This window comes from Etheostoma spectabile, chromosome 21 (assembly GCF_008692095.1).
Source record: "Etheostoma spectabile isolate EspeVRDwgs_2016 chromosome 21, UIUC_Espe_1.0, whole genome shotgun sequence".
In the NCBI taxonomy this organism is placed as follows: Eukaryota; Metazoa; Chordata; class Actinopteri; order Perciformes; family Percidae; genus Etheostoma; species Etheostoma spectabile.
Genome location: NC_045753.1, coordinates 20,573,766 through 20,601,652, shown reverse-complemented (window position 1 = coordinate 20,601,652; position 27,887 = coordinate 20,573,766). Strand labels below are relative to the sequence as shown.

The 27,887-nt window shown below is 41.1% G+C and overlaps 1 protein-coding gene and 1 long non-coding RNA gene across 9 annotated transcripts in view; one reads left to right on the top strand and one right to left on the bottom strand.

Moving 5' to 3' along the window:
- Positions 1-27,887, bottom strand: part of kcnc3b (potassium voltage-gated channel, Shaw-related subfamily, member 3b) — a 46,596-nt gene that overhangs the window by 13,148 nt on the left and 5,561 nt on the right. For 2 of the 7 annotated variants that reach the window (XM_032502346.1, XM_032502347.1), the window contains exons 2-5: positions 24,700-25,388; positions 6,013-6,994; positions 4,709-4,903; positions 3,492-3,620 (exon numbers count right to left, since the gene is read on the bottom strand). In XM_032502346.1, the coding sequence (XP_032358237.1) occupies positions 3,499-3,620; positions 4,709-4,903; positions 6,013-6,994; positions 24,700-25,320 (1,920 nt within the window). In that variant the 5' untranslated portion in view covers positions 25,321-25,388 and the 3' untranslated portion in view covers positions 3,492-3,498. The other 5 variants (XM_032502344.1, XM_032502349.1, XM_032502345.1 and 2 more) reach the window with 4 other exon arrangements.
- The window catches only part of LOC116671258 (uncharacterized), a 10,485-nt gene continuing 9,444 nt past the window's right edge, over positions 26,847-27,887 (top strand). The window contains exon 1 of one of the 2 annotated variants that reach the window (XR_004327234.1): positions 26,847-27,381. This is a non-coding gene — a long non-coding RNA (uncharacterized LOC116671258). The remainder of the gene's footprint in view (positions 27,382-27,887) is intronic. The other variant, XR_004327233.1, reaches the window with a different exon arrangement.

The following is a 27,887-nucleotide window of genomic DNA, read 5'->3' as shown; positions in this document are numbered from 1 at the left end:
AATACAAATTTTTACCTGGGGTGCCCAAACTTTCGAGCTCCACTGCATGTACTATTTAGATTTAGTATTTGTTTAAACTGAACATTGTTTTAAATTGCAGTGCACATTTGTGTTGGCTTGCAAGTGGTGGGAGTTATTAAATAAATGATATAATCCTTATTCTAATGTCAAAAAGCTATTAAAAAAACTTCCTATTACGGGTTTGGTTGAATTTTTTAATGAAAAATGAGTTTTGTTTTGTCAAATAAGTCCTCGGAAATGCGCTGAACCAGTGAGATTCATGCCATTTTTATGTGAATTAGTTTCCCTGTTTGGTTGCAATTTATTTTATCATTTCAATTCATAGAAGACCGATAGTAGGTGATGGTAAAACTCAAAGGAGAACACAGGAAGAACATAGGGTAAGTCGTAACTTCAAACAACAAAACACAGTTGTACAAAACTCAAACATTAGCAAAAAACAGACTATAACCACAACATTAAAATATATTAATTCAAAATAAATATAACTTAATCCTATACACGTTAAAAAGATAAAGCATTCAACAACACAACAACACAAAGCTCTACAAAATCACAACACATACTCCACAAAAATACTTAATAAAAGATGTACACACCATGTTAGAAACACAGGACATAAATAAGCAAAAAAAACCAAGAAGAAAACTCATACACATTTGATGAGGAAAGGAGAGTGTAGAGTAGGAGAGAGACAGAAATGAACAAGATCCTTAAAGAATATCTACAGGAGTGATTAGGAGTGGGCACTCAAAGCGGTGATTGACCATTTGACCTTAGTCAGACATAAATTTTGCATGGGGTGCGCAGGAAGTCAAATGGCCAACAAAAGCCCATTTCACACAGAGATTCCGCGATAGCGCCGCAATGAACGTCTGCCGTTTTTCCGGCTCTGTTTATCCATGCAGAACCAAGCAAAGGCGGCATAATGCCTCCCCGGTGTGTGTTTATATAAGTTCATAACTTTGGCTACTCAGAACGCTGCCTTTTCAGTTTTTCACCTGCATCTGGGTTGACTCACGAATCAGACTCATAACATTCACACAGACAGCGAGGCAGCTTAAAGGTGCAAAAGTCCTGTCTTAAACAGGCTATGTGAAAGGGGCTTAAAAGAACGATACAGAAACTGAAAAGCTGATAAAATAAGTTCGCAAAGACATCAAATGCATGTATCTACAAAATAAATCACAACTGAAGCACACTAGAATGAGTTTCAGACAGTGTCAGAATCCCTCTTTAAAAACAAGGAGAAGATTTATCTGGGGCGTTAACTAACATGAACAGTTGGGGTTTTTGCTCTTTGTTTAGATAGTTAGTATTGTTTGTTCTCCCTTAAATCACAGATTGTTTTTACCTGATCATTACGTGAGTTGGATCAGCCATACATACAACTTTCTATATGTAGCCAAAGATCTTTTTACACATGCACTGGGCGCAAGATAGGATAGGTTACACACATGACATGGTTATCAAATGCTAGACAATCAGGTTCCTGAGATGGAGAGAAACAGATCAAATTTCTCTGGTATTCACTGTAAGCACCAAATACAATCTCTTTTTTTCAAATCACCAACCTAAATATATGAAAGCCTACATTGCATAACTTTACTGTAAGAAGACCAAACCCCGAAGCTTCTTTCTAATGACTTCAGCGCTTGCTTTAAAGAGGGATTTTTGTTGCACTTAAATTGCAGTCTATACGCAAGAACCATTGAAACTGAAGCAATGTAAGGGAACTGTAAGTGAAGGGCTTGTACAGCTTGAGGCTTGCTTACCTTAGACAGCATCTAGCCACTTTTCAATAAAATCTGTCATAGCGTCTGTCTGTCTGTCTGTCTGTCTGTCTGAAAGCTTCGTCCGTCCGTCCGTCCGGTCAGTAAGTGTTTCAGTCACAGAGTCCAGCTCATAACTCTTTTGACATCTATCCAGATCTTTACAGTATAAATACAAAAGGTCTTGAACTTTGGACTATCCTAGGCACTGAAAGCACAGATACATGGTCTAGGAAATAGTATTTCAGATACATTACACGCTTACAACACAGTGTTTTGGTAAAGAAGTATCGTGATAACTGGTTTTGTTTACAAGGCTGAAGTATGACACTGCATGATAAAAATGTGCTTGTTTTCAGCGTGGCATGTTTCAAGAGGTACTATCCCTTGACCTATAGCTCCGCAGACCCCAGTGATCTTAGGCCTTGGAAAGATAATTGTTGTACATCACTGCACTCATTGTCACAAGTGTGTGAAGCTAGGGCTGGACAACTGATTTTTACATAAAATAGGGCATATGTACATGTAAATATGCACATCATTGAGGCTAAAAAGAATTCTAGCATATAAGGAATGGGTGCCATTGCCATTTAACCTGTGCATACATATACATATACAGATATCAAATTGTAAAAAGGTTGTATTTTTCAAGGCAAAATCTTTATAAATTGCAGTGAGTGCTGTTGTGAGCCAAGGTGGAGGTCCATGGGGTCGGGAGTAACACAAATAACACAGAAGGGAAAAACTAAATTAAGCCACACATGACAACACGATCACAACACTCAGACGGCATTGAGAGAACAAAGACACAGTGTATAACACGTAAGAATGAAAAAGCCCACATACACACGCGTGATATGACACAACCTGAAGAGAGAGACAACAACAACAACACAGAGGCACATCAGACAAAACGTGATCCCCTGTTCCCTTTCAATCTTCTTCAGTGTTATTTTTTATAAGTTATTGACACAGGACACGACAAATTATTATTTTCATTTGAGCTGCTGAAAGTATTTGCACATGTGCACGTCCCACAGGACGTGCTCTTGCACTCACATGCCGTGCTCTTGCACTTTTGACTGTATGCAAGTTTTAACCTCTCACACAGACACATACACACAAGTGTACACATTATAGTGCACACTTCTCATTGTGGGTGTATATCACAAAGCAATCCCATTTTTCTTTCCTAATTTTTTTTTCTTTACATCTTACAATATGCATTGTATATTGAGATTGTTGCTGGGTTTACAAAATTTGTATGCAGGTAGGATATTGGGCAGGTTAGGTTTCATTGGATAAAATACCTCACAAATCAAACAATGAGCCCTTAAATGCCACCCAAATCTTGATATTCATATTTAAGCACTATATATATATATATACTATATATAAACTGACAGCACACATTCCACACTTTCAGTCACAGAAAAGACTTTTTACAGGTGACACTTCAAACTCCATTGATAATGTAGACACATTGTGGAAATGGTGGTGTATCTGTGATCTAAAGTCATGCATAGTGTGTGCATCTGCGTCTTTGTTAAAGTGGGTGCTGTACTGGTGGAGTGCTGTTTGTGCAACTGCAAAAACATGCTACATGATGGAGAGCCAGATCAAAATTTCAGTATGTTTTCCGTCAAACATTGACTAGGCTGCAGGCTCTTTTATTTTGTAACCTTTTGTCAGTGTTACCTCTGGTCTATGGTTTGATCCAGGAGGAGGTGGAGTTTGCATTGAGGTCCTGCTGTAACAGAGACCCTTCCATCTTATACCAATCGTCAGTCAGAGGGGAGTCTGGGCTCGGTGCCAGGGCTGCTGCCTCTAGTTTGTTGTCAACAGGGGGTGTTGAAAGTTTGGAGGGAGTGTGAGGGGGTGTTTTGGTGCAGGTTGGCAGCAGTGGGGGTGGTTGGATTGCAGTAGTAAATGAATAAAGGTTTTTATGAGCATGAAGGTAATGCACATGGGGTAAAAAAGGGGGGGGGGGGGGGGGGGGGGGGGGTATGGTACAGCACAAAGGAAAAAGCGGGGAAACGAAGGCATGGGTTTAAAGATGGGGCAGAGGATAAAGGGGTCAGGAGGGAAAATGTGCAGCAGGTTAGGGAGGAAACGTCATCGGGGGGGCAGGAAAAAATAAAAAGGACATGCAAGGCAGGAGAGAGAAACAGAGAAGGAGAAACAGAAGTGACGAGAAGTAAATTAATGCATGGTCAACTGTCTGAGTCCAGAAGACAGAGAAAGAAAGAGATCGTTTATGAGCATAAATGAATGTGACTTTATGGGACACAGAACAAAATTCACAGAAACCATGGAAAGATGGAAGACATGACTCAGGAGAAGAAGAGAAAGGAAAAAGTAGAGGGACAGAAAATCTTTTCTAAAAGAAGAAATAAAATATAATACCAAGCAGTGATGGAAACACAGACAACATGAATATGAAGAGGTGGAAAGAGTAGAAGCAGAGCAGAAGAGCTAAGTGTATATGAATATGTTGTAACTGCATGACTGTTTATGTCTACGTTTTGCTGCTAGCTGTTATTGGAGCCTTCTATCTGTAGATGAGGCTGAGGCTTCCAAATGTTCATGTGTGCTCTTCCATCAAACCCTTTTTTTCTAAATTTTTGGATCTGATGTCACATATATATGTGTGTATATGTATTTATGTATGTATGTATGTGTGTATATATATATATATATATATATATATACTGTATATATGTATATATACTGTATGTATATATATAATATATATATATATATACAGTAATCTGTGTGTACTTATCTGCATTGGCTGCACACAGGACATATATAATGTACATGTTTACATTATGTTGTGCCTGGCATCTTGCTTTGTGGATCTGTTTCCCTAAGATGTTCATGTTTTTGTATCCGTCTCCTGGTGCGAAACGTACCTTTCCGCACATTTCCATCTGTGGCACGGAATTCCCTGGTGTTTAGCAGGAAGCAGGCGCGGTCCTGCTGGTAGCGTTCCCGGGTAGGTCCTCGCCCAATAGGGCTCCTCTCGTCCGGGCTCAGCACCTGGTCGATGGTGGGACAGTCCTCATTAGCCAGGGCAGCCGAGGCTGCATCACCGTTCTGCTTGGAATCTAGATGAAAGGTGGAGGAGAACCACATACTTGTGAGACTTATGAGAAGAGCATAGAGAAGAGTACATTGTGTGTCTTATTTATCAAAAATGCTAATTTTAGTCTATATTGTTGATCAAGTGCGGGAAAATAAATGTTATCAATGTCGTTTAAGGTAATTTATTAGGTAAACTACCAAATCGTTGCTGATTACATCATCCTAAATGTTAACATTTGCTCTTAATTAAACAAAAACATTGTCTTTTTCACTTTAGGCTCCGGTAACTTGGCATAATGTTTTAGATTTTACACATACACAACACAGTTAAGAGAGTAATCAGTACATGTACTGTATGTGTAAACATACTGTATGAACAGTAGGTCTGGACATTAATAAACTGTCAAACATGTTTAGTGGTAAATTATGTTCATTAATGATTGGGAATGACAGCTGTAGTGTTCACCCACATGCTTACAAAGGGCATTATGATGAAATATGTTACCATCAGGTGGTGATGAGACTGCAGAGCAGTCTTGGAGCCAGTTGTCTAAATTTTGACTAATAGAACTTCCTGCCAGAAACTCTACTGACACAACCTACAGGAAACCTTTTTAGTCTGGAAGGAAGCCAAGCAGACGAGATGTAGTAAAAGCACTGATGAAACCAATATTTTCTGGCTCACTGATGACTAAGGCAGTAAAGTAATGCATTAAAGGTGCATTATTGTTGCATGTGACTGACGCCTAATGCTGCAGCATGTAAAGAGCAAACAAAGAGCCAAATTACCTCTCCTTTTCATTTTACTGCTAATGCCAAAGAGACAATATGTGCAGTCAGCCCAAATTGAGATGCATTAAGCTGTTTTAATAGATAATTGAGTTCATTTTCCTTCCATAGTGTTTGTTCTTCACTGACAGATGGGTGCCTTAAGGCAACTGTGGACCTACAAGTTGATACCATAAATTACACATGAATTCTGATGGGCCAGTAATTTCTCCACAGTGGATCCAGAATCAACTATGCATCAATTCTTGGTAGTACTCTCCCTTCATGCTAGTCAGTTGTGATTGTAGAAGACAATATAAAGACAAAATGAATGTAGTTAACATGAAAAAACAAATTATCTTACCTCTGTTAATCTCTATAATTTCTTCTTGGGCGAGAGGACAGTCACCCCCAAGCCCTCCAGACCCTATCACTCCACCTAGGACATTTCCCAAGAGCCTTTGTGGTGATGCAGTAGCCATAGCCAAGGCATCTGGCTTGCAGTAGTTCGGGGACCCTGGCTGGGGTGCCCGGGGAATATGTTTGTTCTTCTTTTTGGGCAGCTTTTGTTTGGCCATGGCCAGAGAGTAGTACATGCCGAAGTTGTTGACAATTACAGGTACAGGCATAGCAATGGTCAGCACACCAGCCAAGGCACAGAGAGCACCTACCAGCATCCCTGACCACGTCTCTGGATACATATCTCCATAGCCCAGTGTGGTCATGGTTACAACGGCCCACCAAAATCCAATGGGAATGTTCTTGAAGTTGGTGTGGGCGCTGGCTGTTGGGTCATCTGGGTCTGCGCCAATTCGTTCAGCATAGTAGATCATAGTGGCAAAGATGAGTACACCAAGGGCTAAGAAGATGATAAGCAGAAGGAATTCATTGGTGCTGGCACGCAGGGTGTGACCCAGGACACGGAGACCCACAAAGTGGCGGGTCAGCTTAAAGATTCGGAGTATACGGACGAACCGGACAACACGGAGAAAACCCAGGACATCCTTGGCAGCTTTGGAGGACAGACCACTCAGGCCCACCTCCAGATAGAAGGGCAGGATGGCGACGAAGTCGATGATGTTGAGGCTGCTTTTGAAGAATTCAAGCTTGTCTGGGCAGAAGGTGACTCTGAGTAGCACCTCAATGGTAAACCAAATGACGCACACGCCCTCCACGTATGTCAACCAGCTGTCAGTCACCACCTCGTATACAATCTCCTCACGGGTCGTGTTGCCCACCGTGACGTTCTCTGTCTTGTTAAGGATGGTGTTGAAGGCCTCATGTGTCTCCATGCAGAAAGTGGAGATGGAGATGAGGATGAAGAACAGGGAGCCAAATGCCACATACTGGAAGAAAGAAAGAAAGAAAGAAAGAAAGAAAGAAAGAAAGAAAGAAAGAAAGAAAGAGAGCAAGGGAAGGAGAAAAAGTCAGTTGGAAATTAAAAAAATTCAGCAGGGCAAAGAGAACATAGAAAAGCATAAAGAAAAAAAACAACTGGTGTATGTGTGACCCACCTACATACACAAGTGCTAAATACTATGCCATGCACAGAAAACGACGTCTCACTCTTTAATGGTCATCTGCGTTTAGGTCTTCACATCTAAAATGATGTTTCCATTCTGAAATTGACTTTTTTCACCCAAATCTGATTTAAGTTAATTTTCAAAAAAGAAAAAAAAAAAGTTTTGTAACGGACAAGAGGGCAAGTGGAACTTGTCCAATTTGACCCATTTTGACCAAAGTCCAAGGATAATCTGAATCATTAGTCCTGATAAAATTATATCTGACAGTCAAAAATGATTGTGATGAAGGATGAAGCCATAAAAATGGGGTGTCAGTATCCTGTCATATCGTGTGCCATCAGGAAATGACGTTAAATTTTTTAATATTATCTTTTTTGTTTAACATTTATAATAACCTATGATTGGATTTAAAAAATTAACTTAAAACAAATCAGACCCGACCCCTACCCCAAGAAAACAGTCAAAACCTGCAGGTAGATTTTTTTAGTCTGGGAAGACCTCTTAAAACATGAAATAAGGAGAATAGTGCATGAGAAAAGGAGATAATTACAACGCAATCATGTAATCCTGAATCCAGGGCGGAAAATTAATAAAAATGATACCATGTTTGTGGTATTCTGCTAGGGAGGACACGGGAGAGGATGGAGGGATGACAAGGGGAAACAAACTTGTAATAACAAATAATGTGTATGCCATAGCCCTGCAAACTGAACTGCACAAATACAAAATGTCTATCCGCCTACATGTTCGCAAGATTAGATGAGTCTGAGTTAAGACATTATTAATTTAGTGTCAGAAACATTAAATATCTTGTCTTTGAAATTAACTTGAGCCTTAAGCTGCTTTCGCCTAATTACGGTTGTATTTGTAACCGGAAAACAGGAGACCTGTAATATTCCCTATAAGTCCCTGTTTCAAATTAAAATGTTTTTATTGCCGTTTGCCTCTTACCCCCTCCACATCTTAAGAGTGTTGTATTAGCACTCTTTCTACAAGTGGCATCCTTTCTATACAACAATGTCTTACGGCTCCATGTTTGCTTGTTTACTTCCAAAACTTTGTCCTCAGGGTAAATGTCCTAGACAGAAAGCAAAGAAAATAAGCTGTTGTATTCTCAATGAATGTATTTTTCAGGTTTGCTTGCTTTTTCATAGCTCAGAGGCAATTTTCTTAGCATCTGTGTGATCTGCAACTTTCTATATGTACCCAAGCTTATTGCCCTACTGTAGCCCATTCAATCGGCACTGAATCAACAACACTAGTGTGTGCGTGGCTACTGCAAAATCTTTCCCCATTGTGGTCCATTCCTACAAGCCCTGCAGTTTATTTATAGATGCAGAATACTTCAGGCTTTATCAAATAAATAATAAAACAGACATGGCCTGAAGAGCAAAAGAGAGGTAATTCATACTTGAGTGGAGCTATAAATATATATTTTTTTATATATATATATACATTCATAAGAAGCCTGAGTGCCTTCAGTGTATTGTGCGTGTCACCGTGTTTTTTCAACGTTATGCACTTATGTAATATCAGAAGCAACATTCTTAAAAGAGGAAGCCTTATAACTAAGCAAATGGAGGGAACCAGTTTTGGTTGTTTTTCTTAAAAAAGGTCTTGCTTCCCTCTCCCAGCTTTTATTTGGAAATTGGATAAGAGCTTATACATATTTTCTCTAGGTGCCTTCATGACAGAAACCGACAAAGCAGAAGACTTGAGACTCTGAGCCGCCATATTTATTTAGGAGATTAGCTGAAAAACATTTAGCCAAAGAAGGGGGGCCCCCCCTCCATATTTATTTTTATATATAGTTAGTTCAATTAAATCAAGACATTGCTTTTAAGGAGGATCTTGTTGTATCCTAAAAGAAGTTTGACAGTTAAACTATCAGGTTTGTTCCAGGTTGTCTGGATTTCTATCTTCTCACAACCCTCTACCCCCACACCCAATCTCTCCCGCCTTTTTCCTCTCCATCTCCTCTCCCTACAGTACCTCTTTTCTCCTCAGCTATGTTTCTTGCTAGTCGGTGTCTGACCTACTTTCTCAGATTGCTGCAGTGCTCTCCCCCTCTGTATCATGAAAATACACACACACACACACACACACACACACACACACACTGAGATTCTCAATCACTCTCCTATATCTACCCCTATACCAGCCCCCGTCTAACAAAGCATGATAGCACCAGCGGGACCTGCTTAGGATGCCCCCTAATTGGCTAAACACCAGGAAACCTACACATGTAGAAATCATGGCAACGACGAGAGTTTTGTATGTTTCTCACTTATTTTTCAATGTTACTTTTGTCATTATTCCTTATGATGGTATTGATGATGTGTAATAACGGTTATCTTATCTCCTCAAAGTGAGTTTTGTCATGCTGCAATGTTTTTAAGACCTGAAGAATGCCGTCATTACACATGCACAAATGGCAAAACTGCAGTAGCATCATAACTTCTATGTAGGCTACACAGGTGGAGACACAGGAGGTGGTGGACAGGTGGTAGGGAGACCAGGCGATGCTGGTCCATGTGTAGAGAAGCACAAAAGAAAGTTAAAGCAATCCATCAGAAAGGATAGCGCATGATACAAGTGAGAGAAGTTGACTACAGAATGTAGTAGAAAGTGAGCATAATTCACTAACATAAAACACAGACAGAGGAAAGTATCCTGAGCTAGGTTTTACTAAGGTAGCTCATTGTTCTGGTGATCTTAAAGTGATGTGTCATGCAGAGAGGACTTGGAAGTGCAAGAGAAATGATAGAGATATAAAGAAAAAGAAGGAAAGCTGTCAGGAGGTTGAAGGCTAAAAGTAAATGACAGGCTTTAGTCAGAAAAGCAACCATGACTGACAGATGGTGTTCTATATGTATTTTTCTTACATATCATAAAATGTCCACAGGACATCAAAATTCAGGAATTTGACTCATATCTGCATTAGGCAAGATCTCCAGTAATATCAAATACACCCATCTAATGACACTTAACCCTGATATGAGGTTCCATCACAGAAGAGGTTTGAGGTGATGTGATGGACTCAGCCACAGTGAAGGGAACCATTTCAAAATATTCAACCTAACCTGATTTAAGAGACAATGTATTGCTTTGCTAAATTTGCCTGCTGAAAAACATTGACATAAAACAAATACTGTCAAAAATAATGTTCACGTTTAACCAAGCACCGCATAGTATTCATAAGGCCCGTCATCCTCTGAAAAATACTTAGCAGGTCTGTTTAAACTATGTACCATGCATGAATCCCAAAGGTGTTTCCTGCTGCTAGAAAATACTTTGTGGGGTCATCTTGCAACCCAAGACAGCTCCATGTGTTACAAAGCAACTGAAACAAGTTAAAGAGAAAACACAAATCTGCTCAAAATGAAAAGAGACCATACATAATAAATGGGTCAACTATCGTGTTGATCAGATTTTATCCAGAGCATAGTATCAAACAATTAGCCCTGAACTAGTGTTTCTTTACTCAGACATTCCTGAATTAACATACTCCCACACCGAAACAATATTTTATAAACATTCTTTTTTTTTTTGGTCTGGCTGATACAGTGTGAGGATAGCGAAGACATCAGAGATTTGTGATGCAACTACAAAGCCTCTCCTGATTTGCAGAGTCCCCCTTGTTCTCTAAATTAAACTTTGGTGTGGGGGTACTCTGGTGGGAATTCTTATACACACAGGAACTAACACATCCGTATTTCCATTTCACAGCCTGAAACTGAAATACTAAACTTGTTCCTTAACAGCAGTAAGGAAAACTTGACACTCAATGAAAACCCAAAATGCATGAAGATCTGAGAAGGGTGCAGATTAACAGGTGCTACGTGCACCTTTAACCTATAGGGCTGTAGTGTAATTAGTCTGACCATTATATAGTTTGAAAAAATGCCAGAATTTGAAGTAGAGGGAGACCTCCTCCCGCAGCTCCCCCTCTTTTCAATATGTATATCTGCTTTTTCAGAACAGTTAATAGGAATGGACTCTCTCGCTGAAATGACTTGTGAGTCTCCCACCACGGCTAGACTTACTAAAGCCTGAATACAGAGCCAAGGAGGAGATGCAGAAGTCCTACTTTTGTCTTAGACCACTTGAATTACAATATGCTGAAAGATTATTATGGAATTTCTGCCCAACAACGGCAAAAATAAAGTGTCTACACCAGCTGTAAAAGCCACAATACAATATTGCTTGCAACAAAACAAAGATTCATTCATGGTTTTAGTAATTAAATGCTACAGTGGTTGGATTACACATCAAATCAATATTGATCAATCCATCACAGCAGTCCGTCTGTCAAGCAGAGATCTGCTGTGTGATAGAGAAGCCCCCCCACTGCTTAAAATGTACCTAAAGCTTGTGTGTGTGTGTGTGTGTGTGTGTGTGTGTGTGTGTGTGTGTGTGTGTGTGTGTGTGTGTGTGTGTGTGTGTGTGTGTGTGTGTGTGTGTGTGTGTGTGTGGACGTGACTCACAATGTGAGCGAGACAAACGGCCTATGGGCACAGGAGGTGTGTGTGCACACTGGCTGATCGCAGATAGGGATTGGTCACTACATGGCCACTGCATTGAGGTGATGGAGAGGGATGAGTGGAGAGACGGAAAGAAAGGAAGATGATAAAAGGTGGAGTAGCAGTCTGTCACTTCACACTTATTTATCTCCTTGGGCACTTTGTGTCTGTTCTCTCTCTCCATCCCTCTTCTCTCTGCAACATGACGGTACAGTACATGTGTTCATGTTTGGACGGCTATGTAAATGCCTTGAATGTCTGATTCAGAGGCACACTGTAGTATGTGTGCGATGCTTAATGCGTTGAACCCCCTACAGTAAAGCTGCCATATGTGACACCTGCAGCGCAATGACCTTCAAGGCCCAATAGAGTCTCCCTCGCTCTCTAGATTCTGAAATTAGATTTGGAAAGATAATCAACATAAATTTAAGAGAACTGGAGTCAGAGAGAGAGAGAGAGTTGATTGTGTTTCAATGGTTGAATGAAGAAGAGAGGGAGAAGACAATCTCCAATCTCGCCAATCAAGGGGAGAGAGCAGGGCATCGGAGAGTAAGAGTGCAATAAAGAGCGAGAAGAAGAAAGGAGGAGGTGTTGGGAGAGCAGGAATGTAAGTGATATAATCGAGGAGAGATTGAAGGAGCTGATATTAGCCCTATGGGCATTTTGCATGCACGGCGGTGTGCTGTGCTCTTCCTTAACGGGGCCCTAGCGGCGCTGTGTTTACTGCAGCGCCATCCAGAAGAGCTTTATCATTACAGTATTACCACAGCCCTGCCTGGCTCTCTGTCACCATGACAACCACCCACTGCGTTAGCCTCTACTTTCAGGCACCAAGGACAGGACTAAGCCAAATGTTGCTCCTACAGCTGGCATAAAGGGCTGAATGTAGAGAAGCAAGAGGCGAACTGTGATCATTCAATCCGGCTTCTGATTGTTGGATGAAAGATTAACACTTGTGAAGTCAAGGGTGAGTGACCATGACAGAGATACAGAGATAAATAAATAATACCTTTTGCTTTTGTTCCATGTACATAGACGGTGATGTTTGATCAGCATTAGTATGACAAACGTCGCCCGGTAAGACTGAACATGTGGAGTCTTTCCCAGAGGGCAAAGCAAGTGGGCGACCACTGCTGCATAGTCAGCAATGATAAGAAGACATTGAAGGATAATGTGAAATCTGCACATGAATGAGGCATGAAAAATGAACATTTAAACAATGTGAAATACAGAACGTTTTCCTGAAGGGCAATCCGACCAATGGGTCTGACTTGTATTGGGGGATTTATCTATTATCTTAGGTGAATGGCTGTGGCCATCACTCAGAGACTTCCAAAGCAGCCACTTAGCGTGCAGTGTGAGCATAACCTTGAGTGGGTTTACAGGAATAGCCTTCACTTTTACCATCATCATCACTGTTGTCATCATCGCCGTTATATAAAAACTGCAGAGTAGTCAAAGGTTTTGCTACTTTAGACTGAGATAAGAAAAAATGAAATAAAAGTAAACCTAACAGTCAAACACTCTTGAACAAGACAAAGAGAACAACTAAAATGTCCAGAGAGAGAGAGAGAGAGAGAGAGAGAGAGAGTTTCCTTTAGGGACTTGGCATGTGAAATGGACAAGCAGCAAAACCAAGTGGAAAGGCAGAGAGAGAGAGCAGTACAGAAAAGCTGTCTTTCATTTTTTTTTCATGTTGCCTTTTTTTCTTACGTGTTAAATTATGAATTGCTTTAGTGGCTTTTGGCTGTTTATGACCCTCAACTTCAAGGTTTCCTCCTCGTGTGAGTTTAAGTTATGCTAGCATGGTCCATGAAACGTGTCTAAGAATGTTTCCCACAGTTAGTATTCACACCGTCATGTTGCATTAAGTTATTAAATACAGTTAATATCATTAGGAAAGCAACTCGCTGCACTTATCTATTCTTCTAATATATCTGGATAATCATTCTGTCAAATGTTAAAGGACCATCATAAGTTATTGAGTCAAAGCCGATATAACCAATAATTTTTTTATTAACAATGGATCAAGGACTGCCTTTAGCGATTATTTTTATTATTTATTAATTTGTTGATTTTCTCAATTAATCATTTGGTCTGTAAAATGTCAGAAAATAATGACAAATGTTCATCTCACTTTCTCAAAGTCCAAGGTGATGTGTTTGAATGTCTTTATTTGTTTGTTTGATAATTGTTTTCAGTCCAAATCCCAAAGATATTCAGTTGAATACGATATGAAAAAAAAATTAAAATATTTGAGAGACTGAAAGTTGCATTATCTGCCATTTTTGCAGAAAAAATGACTTTTAATCAATTATTAAAGTTAGTTGGCGATTTTTATTTTTATTTTTTTCTCTCTCTCAATGGATCACAAGGCCACTAGGGGGTTTGCTTATAGTGATAAACGCTATTTCCTGACTCCGTTCCCCTCAGCTCGAAGGAGCGGTTTAGCTTCTTCCAGCTGATTGTTTGTTTGGTTTTATTACCCGCAACTTTTTATTTACTTTTATTTTCACAGCTCTCATAGCATTAATGAAATACACTGTGTATGTGTGTGTGTATGTATGTATGTATATGTGTGCATATATGTATATATATATATATATATGTGTGTTTATATATATATACTGTATATATATATACACTGTATATATATATGTATATATATATATATATATATATATATATATATATATATATACTGTGTGTATATATATATACTGTGTGTATATATATATACTGTATATATGTATACACTGTATATATATATGTGTATATATATATATATATATATATACTGTGTGTATATATATATATACTGTATATATGTATAAACCCACTGTATGTTACCTGCTCAGCACCTAACGGCACACAGACAATGTTAGTGAGTAGCTGGAACATAAAATCTTAACATTCCTAGAATCCTTTTTTTCTCTCGTGTTCCGACTGGACCAATTTGGGGATTTTTAAGTTCCTCTGACGGCATTTCCTCTTTCAGCTCCTACTTTCAGGGCAAGGTCTTTTCGCTGTTCCCTTTTCCACATAAGAATCTAGGTCAATGAGAGTCAGGTTTCAGGTACTGGAATTTCTTTTCCTTATTGATCATTAAATTCACTTCTGAGAATGTTTTTGCTGAGAAATTAACTGTTGAGATTTTGAATATAGGCAGTATTGGGGAAAATCGTTTATAAATATAAAATTTGAGTTGAGAAGCTCCATAAAGTGATGCGACAACCTGCCGGGGCCGCTAGCTCTTCGCTCAGCCAGTCGTGCTCGGAGACCTCGCTGTAAAATGGAGGTCTCTCAGATTGGGCTCGTAAATAAAAGGCTTTTATTTGGATTATATGGATTGTTTGGTTAAATATCACAACACATGACAACATGTAGTTAACTGTCTTTTCTGAGTTAAACTCCAAAAGCTGGCTGGCCGTCACGCACACGCACACGCACGCACACACACACACACACACACACACACACACACACACACACACACACACACACACACGGCCACAGCGCAGCAGGCTGGGGAGAGAGAGATACCAGTTTCTCTTCGGGAGACTTTTTGAAATTATGACACAGGCTATATACAGTACATTAGATTTAGTGTTTAGGTCATATTTTTTTGGTGTATTTGTTTTCTGATTTTAACGCTATAAAGACTGTCGCTGTGCTTGCGTGACTTCCTTAGTCCCTCTTGCCAGACTATGGCCACTTGACCAGTGCAAATGCAAATGGGAAAAATCAGTTTTGGGGGAGAGTCAGAACTGTTTAGAAGTGGACTATTCCTGTAACTACGTTGCTTTAACTACCTGATACAGCAGATAACTGACTGACAATAGACAGAAGGCAATATCAGAGGAGATATCAAATTCTTGTGAGCCTTTCTTCTCCTCTTCCTGTCCCAGAGGAACTGCACCCTTGTCTCACCTCAAGGGGAATGCAATCGACATGGGTGGATGTCGTCTGTGTCTGAGCCAGGGCAGGCAGTTAAAGCAGGGGTCACCCAGCCAGCACACAACACGGGACACTGCGGGATAATGAAGGGCAGAAGAGGCGAAGCGTGGAAAAGGGTGGGACTGGTAGGAGCAGATGGGCAGAGAGGAGGGACGTGACGGGATGGTTGCATGATTGCATATGTGCAAAAGGCGTGTGCATAAGGCTCATCAAACACCGTAATGCAGGAGGAGATGAGAAGACGGACCGGCCGAGGTTGGGAGGTGACACTGAACTTAGCAATATAATTAGCTTCTACTCGGGGTAATCCTCGTGCACACCTTATTTTCTGAGCGCTAGAAACACTGACTCCCCGAGGTCAGTGCTCTTGGAAGTGATCCTAGTAAAATTTCAATCACAACACAGACTTCTGTTTCAGACATTCCCTGAATGACTCAACTCCTTGACATGCTACAGTTGAATCTGTAAGCTCTCCTACACACACGCGCACACACACACACACGCTGCTCTCAGTGTCGTATCTGTTCTGCAGCGTTCAGGTACCCTCCATTACTGCAGTCCTTTCAAACCTTTTGGAAGACAAACAAATACTGTGTGGAGGTGAGTAAACTGTACATGTGTTCGTTCCCTCACGTCTGTTTAGTATTCGGTCCGGATTACTGCAGCATAATATGTGCATTTGTCCTTGCAACCACCGCCCATCCTCACATTGTTCGAGACACTTAAAGCGAGTTTGCAAAAGCTGGCCCTGTTCTAATAGCAGTGATGACTGACTGCCTTCATGTCCCCTCTGTCCTTTCTCCATCTGTCTTTGTCCCTCTGTGCTTTGGTAACTATACGTAATCTACCTCATAGCTCCTTAAACAGAAAATGAAATGGGATGTGCATAAAGGACTTTTTGGTAAACAGGAGGACTACACGTATTAAAACTGCTCATGAAGACAAACAAAAAGATATTAAGTCATGAAATGCCTGAATTTCAGAGGATGAGCCCAACAAACCCCTACAGAACATTCTGATACATTTCCATGCAAATTCACTCCTGAATCAGACCATTCCACACTTTTTGAGATCAGGTTTCTATTTTAAGTAGATATTCGCTCTGCCTCTACTCCGCTGCCACTTGGACAGGAGGGACAATCACAAGGAAGCAGATGGTCACACAGGAATTGTCCAAGTGACGTCCTCCGATGTCATTTTCCAAGGGATTGAGCAGGGATAGAGTTTGACTGTTTAAGTGCCACAGGGTTAACAACAAGTGGCCGACTATAGACTACATGACGAAAAGCATCATGCAGAGCTAAAGTAGTCCTTTTTTAAACATAAATGCCAAAATTCCTTGGATGAAGATTATTTTTTAATTATGAGGATTTGCTGCTTTTCTTTGTATTATGTGAAAGGGAACTGCATACTTTATAATCAGCCAGCATTATTCTGTAACATTATTTAATTGCATGATTGTGACATCATTAGTTAATTGACAGAAAACAAATTATGGTTTGTGATATTTAATCAAATCAATCAAACTCCAGTATTATTTGCTGGTTCTAACTTCTCTTCTGTGGAACAGGGCTGTGGGATATGGCCAAAATCTTCTATTCCAATATAGCTAATTTCATATCTCGATAATAATTCTTTTATTTATATCATAATAAAATATATATATCATATAGCACGTTTTCTGGTAATTACATAAATGGTCTATATGAAATGACCTACGCCCTAGCCAGACGTGCACCTCTCAAAAAAATGTAACTCCACATAGTGGCGACGCACGCTCTGCTAAGAGATCGATGCACACACCAACGCACAACTATAAACTTCAGGCCACTTACGTAGGCTATGGCGAAAGCTCTGCGTGGAGCCTGCGCAGGGCCATGAAGCAAGCTCCATGCCTGTTTTTGAATACTCCTGTGTGAATTAAATACTTAAGAAATTAAATATACTGAGCATTTCTCAGGTTATTAGGAACTTTAGTGCAAAATGAACGTGCTAGGATCAGAATGTAAAGCGTTGTCCAAATTATGTAATTTTTGCATTAACACAGTTCCGTTGCAGGTTTTTCAATATCCCAATAGAAACGACATAGGAAAATATATCCGATATATATACACCGTTTTAACAATATATATTGCCCAGACCTAGTGTGTGCAAATTAAAAAAAACTTTTCTAACTTTTATTTACTGAACATTAAACTAATAAGTATTTAATAAAATGTGTATTAGTTTTCAGCCCTAAAAGTGATGCCTGATTGGCAAGCTTGTTTGTAATATAATCTCTCAGCTAATCAACATTCAGTTTGTTGGTCTATGTCTTTGTTAATGTATTTGGGACATTGGCATGTGTGAGAGTGATCTGCGGGGTTACATGGGGAGGTGTGGTAGATGAAGTGATTTATCAGTGAGTTGCAAGTGAGAACACTCAGTGGAAGGGTTTATGGGCAGCTACGCTTACAGAGAATGGGCCAGTGTGTAAAGGTGAGTGTACTGAGAGTGATTTATGTTTAGCCAGGTGTTGGAGGGGGTCAAGTGTAAGATTCATGCATGTCACCCATGAAAATGGGTGAATGTGTTTCTATACCACATTAAGTCTCTCTTTAGTTACAGTATGTGCTGGATATTGCTCATGAATAATTGAATAGCTTGATGCAGTGAAAGGACTTTTACACAATTAAAGCTCCTTATTCTTTGTGAGTATAAGCACACTGTGTACTGGTTTGTTTACATATACTGTACATGTGCGTGTGGTAGTCTGTACAACTATAATACACACAATACACTGCTCTCTCATGTGATTTGACAAGATTTGCCCCATTTAGAGAATTCGGACACCACCACTGTAATCGGCTCTGGCACTGTGTGAGTTCTCCACCATGCCAGTGTCCTGAATCCCTTCGGTTCCAGTACATAAGAACAAAATGTCCAGGGTTTACCACAAGGTCCAACTAATTGTCAGTACAGTGATGTGGAGCGCTGATTCAGCACTTAACCAGCATGGCTAAATGGACCAAGAAGGAAGAAGAAACAGACTTGGAGCGTTAAATGCTTCTGTCTGAAATGTAATGCGATATGTTGACATTTTGGAAAATACGCTTATTTGTTATTATGCCAACAGTAAGATGAAAAGATCAATACAACTCTCATGTCCATACGGTAAATATGTAGCTGGAGCAAGAAGTTGCTTAGCTTAGCTCTGTCCAAAGGTAAACAATTTGTCTACCAGCACCTTTTACACTCTTTCATTAACACTTTATATCTCATTTCTTGCATCTGTAGAAAAGACTTGAGTGTAAAAAATTACACTTTTCTTTGGGTTATGTGCCAAACTATTTCTTGCCTCTGTGCAGTTGCCAGGCAACCAGGAGACTCCAGGAAGTTAGGTCCCACCCAAAAACATAGTGGGACACATGAAAGTTGCAAATTCACTTAATTTGTTCTAAGGAGCCTGGCTAGCTGTTTCTAGTTTTTGTGCTAAGCTAACCTGCTGCTGGCTGTAGCTCCATATTGACCGCGAGGTGACGGAGCAGTGGATAAAACAAATGCCTTTGGCGTGGGAGATCGGGGATTGATTCCCACTGTAATACATCAGCCATTGTAAGTTGCTTTGGATAAAAGCGTCAGCTAAATGACACGTAACGTATAGACATATAAGTGGTATCCATCCTCTCATCTAACTCAAGAAAGGGAATTACATTTCCCAAAATGGTATTAAAAACTATCCATTTAATAGTAATAATAGATCAGCTTTTTTTTTTGATCCACCATAGAGTTAAAATGAACCACGACAGAAATTCAATAACACCCAGAAGATATAAAATGTATTTACAATAAATACATGTAGTTTTGTAGTAATACTACTCTAAATCCAACTGCTCCAACTGCTATTTTTAGACATTTAAATTGCTTCTTATGTATTAAAAACAGAGATTATGTCTCTGCCCTTATTATGAGACCACAAGCATTTATACAGTAAAGTATCGTCAACAGTCATTGCTCAAGTTACAAGGCAGCAAACAGAGGGACTGTGACTTCAGAGGATGCAAAGACAACATGAGACGGCCTGCGGTACAAAACATTGTCAGGGAAAATTGAAACAGAACACAATACATTTACCTACTGCAGGCACAGGAGAGGCAGGTTGACTAATTATCACGCCTGTGCCAGCAGCTAGCACTCGAGGAGAACAGTTTACCTTAATAAACTTGGTGAGCACTTAACAATATCACCCTCCATCCTTTTTTTTTTTCAAGACAGGTTTGGTGCTTCAGCTATTTTCATATTTTTGTATTAAAAGTATTGCTTATGTGCTGAATGGTTATACAGGTACATCCTCTCACCAGTAATGGAGGATTAGATTTGCCAACAGCGAATGAATTAAGGCCTCCCTTTCCTCTCTTTGCTATTTTCAGATGCAGCCCACAGGGAGAGGCACAAGAATGGAAGTGGGAAATGCGCCTTTCAGCGGGGTCGGGGTTTGAATGGAAACTACTTGGGAGTATGAATACCAAACCCCACTGCTGAAAGTAAAGGTTTATTGCAACACGCTCAAGACCTTTTCGTTCACAAAAGAGCACCATTATTTCTGTTTCACATCATCGCCAACAGAAGATGTTTTTACACTAATGAGGACGTCTCTGTTGCAGTTTAAGGGTGACCTTCACCTTTTTTAAGATACAGGTGACAGCTGTGATGTTAACTCTTCCTGGAGTGTGATGGGTAAACTCAATAAGTAATGGAGGAATAAGGCAACGTAGAGTCCAAGGTTTGCTGTCCTGCACCAACGATTAACCTTCACCACAGTTCCCGTTAAGCTCCCGACCAGAGTTAGGAGGTACTGGGTGAAACGATGTGGCTCTGGGGCAAACAAAACTTGTGCAATAAAAATGTATATGGTATGAATGGGTGTCTGATACTGTCAAAATCTGATGCTGTCAAAATCCAAAACAACGCAGGAGTTTTAAGTGGCCAGTTGGAGAAGTAAAAACCTTTTTGTTTTTCTAAACCCACACAGACTCATCTTGTCCATTTCTGCCTGGAGACAACCTGTTCTGAGGCCGTTCAGCACAGCGGCAGGTCACATTTGTTGTTTATGACAGCATTGTGCGCTCCAACACCGAATACTGTGGAAGAAGGACAGCAAACAATGAAACACAGGACATGACCTTCAGGGAGAGAAGGCGGTGGGCTCTGGACACAGTAACTGCTCCCCTGAAATGAACCAAATACAAGCACACAAAGTCCGATTTGGAAAGGGCCGAAAGGGGCATCTTGTACATGCTGAGCTACAAATGGTGCTTTGTCAGGAGATTGCTGACAAAGACAACTGTGCCCTTCTGGTGCAAAACTAGAAGTGACCAAAACCCAACTAAACCAGTGGAACAATATTATTGGCCACCATACAGATAGTCAGCAGTGGATTCCATATGGCAAAGTATACAATACATTTACAAAGACAGTTATAGAAAATTGTGCATCTCAGATTTGTATTTATGCACAAATGTACACTGTAGTAATGTACAGTATGTTACATTCACTCCACTTAATCTCTTTAATTCCAACTTTCAGCATCCAAAATTGACTGCTTTATGCCCACTTAAAGCTCTTTTTTCCCATATTTGCATAACACCTGATAACATTTCAATATTCCTTTCAGTAATTTTACCATTCATTTTTTCCAATTATCCCTTATCTTAAGGGCTGTTTTCTAACTTTGACCATTAAAGAATATATTCTTTATTTTAGTTTAACACCATTTTTTCAACTTGAGTGTCATTAGATAAGATTACCTCAGGTTCAATAACAAATCAACATACAAAACAATAACCACTGTTCATCGCTTCTGGTGCATCGTTGGAAATTAAATTAGGATAATTGTCATTCAAGCAGATTAGAGTTTAAAACAGTAAAAATCTTTAACAAATTAGATAAAGTGGGTCAAGAACAAATACTGTCAAACATGATAGAACAGCTCCATGTTGTCTTAGCTGCACTACAACATCTATATCAACCAGGCGCGGATCAATAAAGAAATCAGATGCAAATCGTATTAAATAACACTTCATCAATCAGAAACATATATGTCCATAAATGTAGTCGGTGGTCAGTTGCCAACCAACAGAGTAGAATAAGCATTAGTCCTTGTAAGCATTCTCAGATTTGAAAAGGTGAGAGAGAGAGAGAGAGAGAATGGCTTTAAAACAGACAAAAGAGGAGATAATCAATTGATTATCAATCATTAGGCAGGCAGGAGGGCCGGGGTAGGAAGGCTCAACCCTTCACAGACAATCGAAGATGCTAAGACGAGGGTCCCCACCCCCATCATGCAATGTCTTTCTCCCTGTGATTGTCACCTCCTCCCTGCTTATCTCAATACCCCTCTTCCACCTTCTCCCCGTGTCGCTCTCAGGCTCCCCTTCAGTCCCGATTCCCTCCACTATCGCAGCCCTTCTCCATTTCCCTCGCCCCGTCTATCCCTTTCAATCCCACCCCACTCCACCTCTTTTCTCTTCCTCCAGTGCTCCCCCTCCTCTCTCCCGTATCTACTGCAGCAGAAAAGCCAGCACAGACACCAGCATGTGTGTGTTTATACATGTGTGTGCTGCTCCGGTAGATCTACAAGCAAGCTTTGCGCGATCATGAGCTGAGAAGGAGGTGGGAAAAAAAGAGCCTTGCATGTGTGTGTGTCCAACGCTCTGATCAAAACATTGATTGCTGATGCGTTACATCACAGCCATGCAAACAAAAACCCCTAAATCATTAGAGCAATGTCTCTCCTCCTTTCTCCTTGTATTTCCTCTCGTCTCCCGCTTCCTCCCTCTGTCTCTCTTTCTCTCTCATCTGTCTCATTGTATTTCCACAACAGCCTCTCATTTTTTTTCCCTGTCCTAGCCTCTCTCCATTTCTCTTTTCTCTTCACATATAATTTGCATCTCTCAGGACCGTAAAGACCAAAAGGCTCTGCCGCGTTGGACAGAATACTTTTAGAAAGAGCGGGGGTGGGAATAAAACGAGTGATCTGGGTCACAACGCTGTTTGACGTATAGCGCTGGCTGTTAGACCTACAGAGAGAAACGGGGCTGCGTTCACCCACAAATAGAGCTGGTGTTTTGCAGAAATGAATCAACCTACTACCTGCTCTGTACTCTGCATAACCCCAAAGTGCCATCACAAACACCACTATCTGCAACCATTAAACTCAATGAATGTTGTATGATTCATGAAATCTTGCCCACTGTAACCAGTGGATGTGGTGTAAAACGGAACATTACATAATATACAGCATTCTAGTTGTCAGGCGGCAGGTGTACTGTAGCTGACATCCAAGGTATGTGAGTGCTGCAAATGCTGCCTCCTCTTGCTGTATGATCATTCAGAATTCAGCACCAAATCCACTTTTCTTTACATAAACATGCATCTTTTTTGGCCTTGCTCCTACCATTATATATACAATGTGATTAGAAAATCTAAACCCTAAAGCTGTCTCCCTTTCATTCAACATTTGCACATTCTACAAATGACTACCCCACTATGAGCTGTTTTGTTGCATGGAGTAGGGGTAGAGATGGGTTGGATAGTGAGAAATCAATCCAATTGGGATGAGAGTGACACTTAGGGAAGCATTTCCTGCCTGATCCCAAGTCCAGCGAGGCGGATCAGATGGCCTAAACCAGACTGTCTGTCTGTCACAGCCCAACACTTTACCTTCCTTTGGAGGGAACTGAATCCAGGAATGCAGATCTATACCTCGTGCCAGGGAAGGTGTGTTTAGAAATAGAAAGTCTGAGCCTTTGTGTGCAGCTATTGTATTTATCTGTGATTGTAGATTCAGTATGTATTGCTGATTGATCCGTAATATATGTTTAAAATTTCTCTTTTTTCACAGACAGTGAGCAATTTTCAGAGTGGTGGTGTGAACTGGCCACTGCAGTGTCTGCTGTCTGGATTTTGCATGTGCACCAACAGTGTGCATACATTCACGGTAACCATGAGTCTTCACACACCCTCATAACAGTGAAAGTAGCACCAACAAAAGCATAGACAGGGTGCAAGACAAGGATGATCAAACCATATCACTAAAACACAAATCAAAGCAGCTGTGATCAAGCAGCTGGATTTGTCTGTAACCCTACTGTAACTGTTTTCATAAAAAAAAAACATGCATCAAAAACATAGTCATGGGCACTTGTTACTCTTACACCTGTTTGATCAAATGCCATCTAACGTTTGCTTGTAAGAGGGAAATCATTAACTGCTTACATTAAAACAATGATGGGTATTTCAAATTAGGAGGAAGGTGTGCGTAAAAGCAACAGCACCCGTGCGTAAAAGCCATGTAGCATTCATCTGGGACAGGGGGCAGGGCAGACAAAAAAAACAATCCAGCAGACTGAGGACCAAGGACGTATGTGGGGAAAGACATGTACTTCAATATTGGCGAATTGGCGTCATATGAGCGTAATCAGTGCGGTGCTACAATAAATAAGACTGCCATGAAATACGGCGCATTGATGTGCATCGTAAACGGACAAATGTGACCTAATGGAGGCGTTTGGATGGAGGAGGTGCAGCGGATGCCGCGTTTAGAGTGAGATATGTATTAAACCTGCTCAGGTAGCGGAATACGGCGATATGAATTATGATACCAATAACAACCGCATTCAGTGTGAATCCAGCTCGGTTGAAAGACGTTGTCTCAAGTATACTTTGTTAGGTTATGTGTTGGACAAAAACCTTGGTTGTTATATCAACTAGTAGGCTATCCATCAATAGATATAGCTGCCATACCAATTTCCATTTTCCTTATGCTATCAGCATTAATTATTCAATATCAGTGAGTCTATATCCTGCCATTTAATACAAGCTATCCTGTTAGGGATGACACAGTCATACTGCAGATAATGAAGAGGGACTGATTTAAATGATGTGGACAGAACAACAAAGTTTAAAAAACTTAACGTGACTCAAGCAGTGCTCTGAGACATCTGGAGACAGACTATGCAACAGTACAGAAACAAGTTGGTCCCTCTAGGAGAGACAGGGGTAACTCACCCGGGCATATTTGGAGGAATACGGGTCTTCAAACAGTGCCCATATTCGGGGCTGCCAGGTTTTCCACCAGCCAGCTTTCCTCGCGTCCTCCTGCATGCACAGTCTTTTCAAGTCCCCATCCGCACCGCCCAGCGCCGGTTCGTCGTCCGGCGCGTCCGGTTCTGGATTCTCGAAGCTGTCCAGTGCCTCTTCCGCATCCCGGTGCTGCCGGTAATTCATCCAGCAACACGCCTCCACGTCCGTCTCATCGATGCCCCAGAAAGCCAGCTCCTCTTCGAACAGGGGACCGCACACATCGTTTGGACAGTGCAACTTCCCGGTGCGGTAATAGTTGAGGATGAAGGAAAACACTGACGGGTGGCGGTCGAAGAAGAACTCGTCTAATTTGTGGTCGTAGTCGAAGTTGGTGAAAGCGTCCGGCTCTGTAAGCCACGATAAGCGGGTTCCCGGCAACGTTTTTAGGGTGCTCCGGTAGGTTTCATGCCGCACCCCCCCGCAGTTTATCACGATTTTCTCGCTTTCCGACGGACAAGTCATGTCTGCGCTGTAACATGCTTTGTTGGACGACTTGTTCCCACCCTTGCGCCCTTTAAAAGAGGATACACACACCGAACTGAGCATAGAGAACCGGGGGGGGAGGGAGAGGATGAGAGAAACCGAAGGGAGGAGGAGGGAGGATTCTGAGGAGTCTGCGGGGAGAGAAAAAGGGCAGAATTTTAGCAGAAGGGAGAAATAGATGTGGATTATCAGCATTGCAATACAAATTATGAACCACGCGCTAATACCAGCTGTTTGTGCAATTATTCACTTGATAATCAGCTGATGGAAGGGCACAAAACGACCTTGTGCAGGTGCAGTGGTGGGGGGGGGTTGAACGGGGGCAAAGATGTTTTTAACACCCTGAGCAGAAAGATGCCTTCAGCTTAGTGCATCACATGGAAACAGGTGAGCACATTCATGAGTAAGCATCCTCACAGGCTGATTGTTGACACCCCAAAGATGAGAAGATGTATTTAGCTATTGTGATGTGATGTGGGGTCCCCACACTGTTACCATCCCTCATTCCCTCACTGAAATGTTATTCAGCCAATCTCTAAATTGATCTGGCTGATGCTCATGTCAGTGTTCATTCAAATCCTCTCCCTAATTAGGCCACTGTGAGACTTGAAGATGACCCCCCCCCCCTCCCACTTGCAACAAAGCTGCTCTTTGCCTTGAACCCAAGACTGTGGAGGAGGAAAGATGGGGAACCATCTCCCCTTCCCCAGTAATGTCTCTCTGACATAAGGTGGCACAGCACCGCGTTTGTTTTTGTGTATGAGCATATGCGAGTGTGTGTGTTTGTGTGTGTTAATTGCCTCCCGAGAGTGCGGTGTCCGTACTAATGTTAGATCTCCTCAATCAGCCTATGTGCGTGCTACACACACTGCTGCAGCCCCTCCGACCGCACTAAGATTCATGCGAGGCACAATTATGTCAATGCATTCTGCCGTTCTCGTATGCACTGTTGTGTGTGTGTGGGTGTGTGTGTGTGTGTGTGTGTGTGGTGTGTGTGTGTGTGTGTGTGGTGTGTGTGTGGTGTACATGTAGAGATAGAGAAAAAGGAGTGAGACAGGGAGATTGGGGGGGGGGGGGGGGGGGGGGGGGAGGAGGCCATAAATCAGATTTTTAATGTAATGATTGAAAAGGACAGGACAATCAGAAAAACAAGGCAGTCTGGACAACGACCTGAAAATGGGGACGAAAAACAGAAAGAGGGAGATTTGGAAGGAAAGAAAGTGAATGCAGCACATGCACTACAGTGAACAGCTAGTGTAATATTGTCTCTTCCCTATTAATGGAGGAAGAGGGTTGAAGAGAGAGTGTAGGGGGGAAGGAAGAGCATTGAAAAGGAGAGTGCACTTTAACAGTGAATGAATTCTGCTGCAGTAAAAAGCCAGAGTTATTTGCTCTCTCTCTCTCCCTCCCAGCGAGGTTATGCGTTGCCATCCACGCGCACAGCAACAACAAAAAGCCCATACATTCGTCACATCTATGTTGTTAACCTTTTTCCCTATTCAAAGAAATGCACCACTCTCCCCCTTCTCTCCTGTGAGCTTTCACTGGCCCTCCCCCTCTCCCTCCTACTACTCTCTCTCTCTCACTTCCTCGCTCACTCTCATATTCCGCATTAAGGAATCACATTTCATTGAAGGAGGAGAATCGAGGCTTCATTTCTTCCTCTTCCTCCTCTCAAAACTGTCTTATTTCCCATCCAGGCCCCTCTCTCATCTTTTCTTCACTTCTGATCTTTCTCTCCCCCCCCCCCCCCCCCCCATTTTGTCCACTGCATTTTACTCTGATGCATCTTCAATTTTTCCCCTCTTTTGTTTCACTCATCCTCCTGTCCCATTCTTTCCCCATCCCAATAAGCCTCTCTTCACTTTGGGTCAACTCTCCTCCTCTTACCCCTCAGACTTTGCAGACACTGCAGTCTTTCATTCTTACTTGTTATTAGTGTTTATTCTGTTGTTTTGAAGGAACTTTTTGCTCACGGAAAAGTTTGCTGTCGCTCTTTTTTATCTGATATTATATTTACATAGAGTTTGTTTGGTTTTTCAGATTTATGTTGTCGTATTTTTTTAACGAAAATGTTCTCTTTTTTTGTTCATTTTTGATGACCCTGGACTTGACAACACTCAGGTAAGGTCTACTAAGACCAATGCTTTTGCATGGGTATGCAGACCAACTTTGGAAAGTACTGTGCGCAGCCGACTAAAACTCAAATGGATGTATAGAATGTGCACGGAACCCAAAAATTCTAAGAGTCTTACATTTCTACTCTTTCCTCAAATATCCAAATTATTTGCCACATTTACCGCAGGAGTATGAAATCTGCTTGCTTGACAAAAAAAAATCTGCACTGATGAGTTGTACTGCATCATTCTGCAGAAGTAATTTAGTCTGCATCTTAGCAACCAAAAACTATAGAAATAAGTGAAGTTAAGACTAATTTTATTTAATAAGGGAACAATAAATTGTAATGAGTGAACAATTTGGAAGTGAGGTCAGGCAGGCAGAGAGTAAAAACATCTCTGTCCTGTGGGGCATTTCAGCAGGGACCGCTTGTGTTGTGGGAATGAATTATATTTCAGCACCATGGACAGCAGCGCGCTCTCTCTCTCTCTCGCTCTCTCCCTGGAACAGAC